This window comes from Mucor mucedo (genome assembly GCF_025094135.1).
Source record: "Mucor mucedo strain NRRL 3635 chromosome Unknown EV154scaffold_140, whole genome shotgun sequence".
Classification (NCBI taxonomy): Eukaryota; Fungi; Mucoromycota; class Mucoromycetes; order Mucorales; family Mucoraceae; genus Mucor; species Mucor mucedo.
This window is the reverse complement of record NW_026252424.1, coordinates 43,771-50,242: the sequence shown is the minus strand read 5'-3', so window position 1 is coordinate 50,242 and position 6,472 is coordinate 43,771. Positions and strand designations below refer to the sequence as shown.

The 6,472-nt window shown below is 36.0% G+C and overlaps 1 protein-coding gene across 1 annotated transcript; it reads right to left on the bottom strand.

The window, feature by feature from the left end:
* Positions 1-2,885: 2,885 nt before the first annotated feature.
* Positions 2,886-3,845, bottom strand: EV154DRAFT_569005 (uncharacterized protein; the record flags this gene model as incomplete). The annotated part of the gene is made up of 4 exons (XM_051606109.1): positions 2,886-2,913; positions 2,988-3,512; positions 3,629-3,770; positions 3,833-3,845. The coding sequence occupies 4 exons, from the start codon at positions 3,843-3,845 to the stop codon at positions 2,886-2,888; spliced, it is 708 nt and encodes a 235-aa protein (XP_051452622.1).
* Positions 3,846-6,472: the final 2,627 nt, after the last annotated feature.

Here is a 6,472-nt window from a genome sequence, read left to right as displayed (position 1 = left end):
AACATCATTGAATAAACGAGCTGCTGAAATGGGTATTGACTTGTCTCGTTGTGAGGGTAACTGGGTATCTTTATACCTCATCAAACGCTCCTATCAAAACAAAAAGACGTACAAAAAAGTGACAAGGTCGCTAATAGTAACGAGAACTTTAGTCTTGATGAGGTGCTTCTTGAAGGAGAAAATAGCCAGGAATTGGATATAGATGAATCTACTACTACCGAAGTAAACTCACGCGAATACTTCATTTATTTAATGCTAACCGAATATAATTCTGATTTAGAAGAAAAGAAGGCATTATAGCCACAAAAAAGACGACAGAAACAGCAAAAAGAAAAGAAAAGAGAAGCAAAGAAAAACTAACAAAGGTAATGCATATGTAAACTATATACAATTTACTAAAGAAATTACTTCTTCAGATTAGTTATTGGCAACATATTCCGTTAATATTATCGTTTAGTTTATTCTCTTTTTATATTTTAAATAAACATTTATAACATCCCATTCTTTACTGAAATAATGAAAACCTATTTTGAATGATTATCATTGAAAGCCTATAATATACACGTGTTTTGTATAGTGCTAAGCTAAGTGCTTTATCCAATAAGATTTGGTATCCGTCAGATGTTAGGTACTGAATGACATTAATTGTATAAAGAAAAAACACTGAATGGATTGAATGGAGGCATCTGAATACACTTAATTTTGCATGGTGGCCGTCACTGAAAACCTTTAATTTTCAGTAACTTTTTTACACTGAATGCACTGAATCTGAACGTATTTCAGATACCTAGAATTCAGTTAATTTTCAGAGTAGGTTCAGTGTTTTTTTATTTACTGTGATTAGTATTAATATATATATAAAAGGAATGAAGGTAGAAAAAGGTTTATTCAGAGAAACAGGAAAAATAGATAAGATCTTGAATACCGACATAAGAATAAATAAACATGCTGTTATTTATATTGATTGACAGATCGGGTAAACAAGGGTTCGGGGATCAGATTTACAGAGACAGACTATTAGTCATATCGAGCTTGGCAACTCGTTGGGATAGCGTGCATAGATACAGATAATTTCGGGGCATAGATACAGAGGATAACATGGGCTGATATTATTAATGTTTTACAAGTGAGTTCAAAGGCAGAGGTACAAAGGAAACGGATGTTAAATGGGTTTTACAAGGACAAGGGATAACGGAGATACATTATTTTGAACAGAGACGTTAGACAGGATACGATATTGATGTTTGACAGTGATATGTGTGACAGGAGACAGAGAACAGGGAACAGGTGGAACAGGGACAACGGGCTAGTTGGGTTTCAATAATTGTCTGAGACATTTTGCATGATTATACAGTGACCCACAAAACTGTCCCAATGTTGTGAGAATTTGTTTTGCGTCATTATAACAGAAGTTGTTGATCTCCATTATACTAGCAAGTTATACCTTGATCGAACGAGAAATTTGTAGGCTTTCTTACCATATATAGGATGTTACACAGAAAAAAACTGGTGAAAAGTACCAAGAGTTTTAGTTCAATCCCAAAATTGGGATAGTTTTGTGAGTTTTCAAATAAAGCGAAAAAATTAAAACCACAACTTGAACAAGGTATAAAAATAAAAAACAAAGACGCCTAAATGGCCCATAACGTTCCACCAAACATAAGAAGTTATTTCTACAAAGTTAAAATTACAAATTCCGATATGAAAAGAATCTCCGACGATACACGAAATTCAGCAATCTCCTTGCTTCAATCAGGCTTATCAGCGCGTGATATCGGCGTACGATTGGGTGTCAGCAAGTCTACCATTTCCAGAATAAGTAAGGAACGTTACACAGGCTTAAAAAATTCAAAAGGCGGACGTCCAAAGTTACTATCTGAGAAAGATGAGTCCTATTGTGTACAACAAGTGACACGTAAACGCGTCTCAAACGCAGTGAAGGTTGCCAAGGGTGTTGAATTAGACCTGGGTATCAAGTGTAACCCTGAGACAATTCGTCGAACACTTCGCAAACATGGTCTAGGTGCAATTGAGAAACCAAAAAAAACTTTATTATCGGTTAAAAACATCAAGGCTAGACTGGACTGGTGTAATAAGCACAAGGATTGGACACTAGAAGATTGGAAACGTGTTATTTGGTCAGATGAAACAAAAATCAACCGATTTAACTCCGACGGGCGTCAATGGGCATGGAAAAGATCCGGCGAAGATCTTCAAAATCATCATGTAAAGCTTACCGTAAAGCATGGCGGAGGAAATATCATGCTATGGAGTGCTATAACCTATGCCGGAGTTGGATGGATGTGCAAAATTGACGGAAAAATGGATCAACATTTGTACCACGATATTTTGCGGGACGAATTAGAAAAAACAATTGAGGATAATCTGGATGATCTTGGCTTAAAACGGGAACAAATTGTATTCCAACAAGACAACGATCCGAAACACACTTCGAAATTAGTAAAGCAGTACTTAAGCGAGCAATATTATGAAGTTATGGCTTGGCCAGCTCAGTCACCGGATCTAAATCCGATTGAAAACATGTGGTCTCTCTTGAAAAGGAAGTTAAATGATTATGAAACAGCGCCGAAGGGAATGAATGAGCTATACGAACGTGTTGTTGATATTTGGTATTACCAAATTAAAAAAGAAGAATGCCAAAACGTAACTGAAAGTATGCCACGTCGAATTCAAGCTTGTATTAAAGCAAAAGGAAAGTGGACCAAGTATTAAACCACTATTAATCATTAATAAAACTCCTCACAAAACTGTCCCAATAATTTTTTTTTTTTTTTATAAATTGTTATTAAATTATGTAATCATCATGTGGTGTTACAAAATATACGAGTCGAAAACCAGACGTTCTGTCTTTTAAAAAATCTATACTACATGTAGTATAATAAACTGAAACCCCTAAAAATAGACTCAAAATCACAAATGATTCGATCATTGGGACAGTTTTGTGAGTCACTGTATGCAACTGAAACCTAGGCGGTTTATGACAGTCATCCGCATCTAATACAAACAAACAATTTCTGAAGTTTTTCTCAAATTCCAGTTTAAGCGTGTGTTTGACTCCTATTTTAATTGAATCCATAAGATGGAAGACATTTCTAACTACTCTGTTAAAAAGCCTTTCGTCTGTCGACTCATTGATTGAAGTAGTGAGGCAATTTTTAAATTGATTAAATCCGTATTCAAAGTTTGACAAATCAACATCTTCTATATCACCACCGAACAAATTCCGAGTCACAGCTTTTGCAGAGATATTGCCACTGTCTTCTTTATTATCTTCGACTACAGATTCGTAGGTTCCATTTATACCGCCATTTATTTCAATATTATTTGATGAAGGTGGTCCGCTGGTTTTCTTGTCAATCTCTAAATCAACGTGTCTCTTGCTCTCGCTACGCAAAAGCGACTTGTCAACCAGAACGGTATACGGAATATTATTCTTGATAGACTCGAGTATCACCTCTGGCTGATAATCATTTACTGCAGGCACTACGAAGCTAGAAATAACAATACAGATAATAGAACTTCAACTATAGTTTTGTTTGAAATCGTTTCTGATGAGTTGACAATTGCATATGCGGCTACGCTAAATGAGTACCACAAAGAGACATACTGGCCAACTACCGGGTCGCCAAGAATCTTCTCGTTTGTATTTCTTAGAATAGCATATATTTCTAAAGAAACCCATGCGTCTAACGCAGCTGTCATGATCGTGTCACGTAGATGCATTAATTTTGGTAATTCTTTGTCAGCACCTTGTCATCTACGTGTCAGCTGTCAATCATCGAATATGTGTCATAAATAAGTAATGACTTACTAAACTTTGTCATTGCTTATTTTTATGCTAAATATGTATACAATCTTTTACTATAAATATAGCCTAACTTTCCCTCTTCTTTCTTCCCCTTCATCAGATATATTATCTAACAACCCTCTCTCCTCTTTTCTTCTTTCTCTCTCTCTCTCTCTCTTATAATAAAAATAATAATTATCTTTTATTTCTTTGTTCTTGTAAGCAAGTATTATTCTGTCTGTCCTGTCCGCCTGTCCGCTCCTGACAGCAGCGTAGCGAATTTGGCCTGGAGTGAGGTCATGAGCGTATGACCAATCACTAATTCTAAGGTCTTTTCACAATAACTTTCCGAGTAGCTCTTTGCAAATTTCTGAAAGAGATGAACTACCAGACCTAATGGCTCTTTTCAATCGACAAAACCGGCCTAACTCCAAAGATCCCTCACAATCAATACCAAACGAGTCCTTGATTTGCTTAAAATCTAAACCAACTTCGTCCAATTTTTAAAATTACTAGTGATTTCAAAAAGTATACAAATGATCCTGGCAAAGTCTCCCAAGTAGGGTCAAGATGTATAACAAGTGCAGGCGACTTGTGTGCGATCTGGATTACGGATAGCTTCCTTTTAACATGCGTGTTTCTATTATACGGCCACTCACAGTCAAAGCCTGTGACGACCGATGATGGGTAGCTCTCTAATCCATCACTACTGGCCACAAAATTAAAATGTTCGACCAGTAAATTCTTCATTATGCTTTCAATCTCTTCATAGTTTTGCAAGTAGCTTACTTGAATGTTTACCGGTAGTGACAAAACATTGTGATTTTGAGCCTCGTTTTCATCATTAACCATTCTACTAGGTCCGCAACCATCCTTCAAGCAAGGTATAACGCTTTCCAAGAATCGTCGATCGCCTCGAACCTTGTCTGTATAAAAAGATACTGGCTTTTCATGGCTGTAGCCTTCGTATGCATTCATTAATTCGTTGAAAGAGCATCGCAAATGTTCAAGTGACTTCGTGGGTACCAGTAACATCATTCGGATTTCTTCGAATTCGTTACAAAGCGTGTATAATGCAGTAAAAATGCTGGTTCCATCAATGCTCGCCATGTGTTTAACAATCTTAAAGGAGTGATCACCTTTCAAGACCTTTCCACTTAACAACATCATTTGCTTGTCCATATTGGGTCTAAGCGTATCGATGATGGAGGTGTAAATTGTTCGAATATATGTCTAAGTTGGCATATAACCTACATATCCGTTTTGGTTGTCAAAAGACGAAAACGGTTCGATGATTGTTGGGGTAGAAAAAAATTGAGTAATGTTTTGCTCCCCATATTTAGCCTTTATAAAACATGTAAATATCAAAACATATAAAAAATAGGATTAATAGAATAGATACCTTCATGGCAGTGAGATATTGAAACTCACTGCGATCATGCTTTAAAATGTGGAGCTCACGCAGAACTTTTGTAATTCCTTCAGGACCCATCGAGTTCTGTATGCAGGGTCTTAGAAGGTCACCCACTTGCATAAAAACAGCACCTCTATGACTAAGATATGCCGGGAATTCAGCCTGCAATTGAATGGGTAATTGGCGCATAATCTTAGAATCATATCCATTAAACGTACTGCCACAACTACTACTCAGGCATCTGTACCTTTTTGTCATAATATAAAAACATCTATTAAAACGATACCTAAAATTAATATTCCAAAATAAACAGAATTAAGTTTACAGGTTTCACTAACCTGTCAAGATCAACAATGAGCCAAGTACGGGGTTTCCTATTGAAACCAAAGGTTTCAATAGATGATTAACATGTTGGATAGTACAAATCATTAATCTTATTGTTTAATAATAAGTGTGGAATCCATACGAAAATATCTGGACGATACAAATACTCAACGGGCTCCTTTTTCAATAATGCAAAAAAAGATTGCATGGGACGAATCCAGAATGTACCAGAATTATATTCAGCTGGCATTGTTTCTTCTGTCAATCTTTTTTGGACTTCTTCGAAATAGTTGTACAGTACACTATTCTGAACTTCACCAGACAGAAATGCTTGCTCGTCTGTCACTCTCTCGTCATCACTAGTACTATCAGTCTCGGTTATTATACGATTGACGATGTCTTCTTCTTCCAACACAGTAAAGGCATTTTGATCATCTACAACCGGCAATTCGTTTAAACGGCTGTCAGAAAGATTTATTTCGGGAACATCAACACTATCCTGAATTATTGATTCTTCAATCACAGCTTACGTTCTTTGTTAGTTTCTTATAATCATGCAAATCATTTATCCAATTTTACCTCATTGGCTTGACTTGAGCTTTCGCCATTTTGGTTCATTTTTCGCATACTTTGAAATAAAGTAGTTTGTTGGGGGTCAACTCTTTTTGGGGCAGATGGTCTTCCGGCTCTATGGCTCACAGAATTTTTTTTCCAGGTGGTCTTCCTGTCGTAGCAATATTTTTGGAAAGAATTAATTGTGAAAGAAGTTTTTTATAAATTAAAAAAAACATGCCTTGTACATTTTTTTTAAAAAAAACCAATCCCTGCTAATATCTTCAGGTTTCGAAAGACATTTCAGATAAATGTAAGGTGTCTTGGGTGAAATTGTTAATATTAAAACAAAAGAATGTATGCTACAATCAACT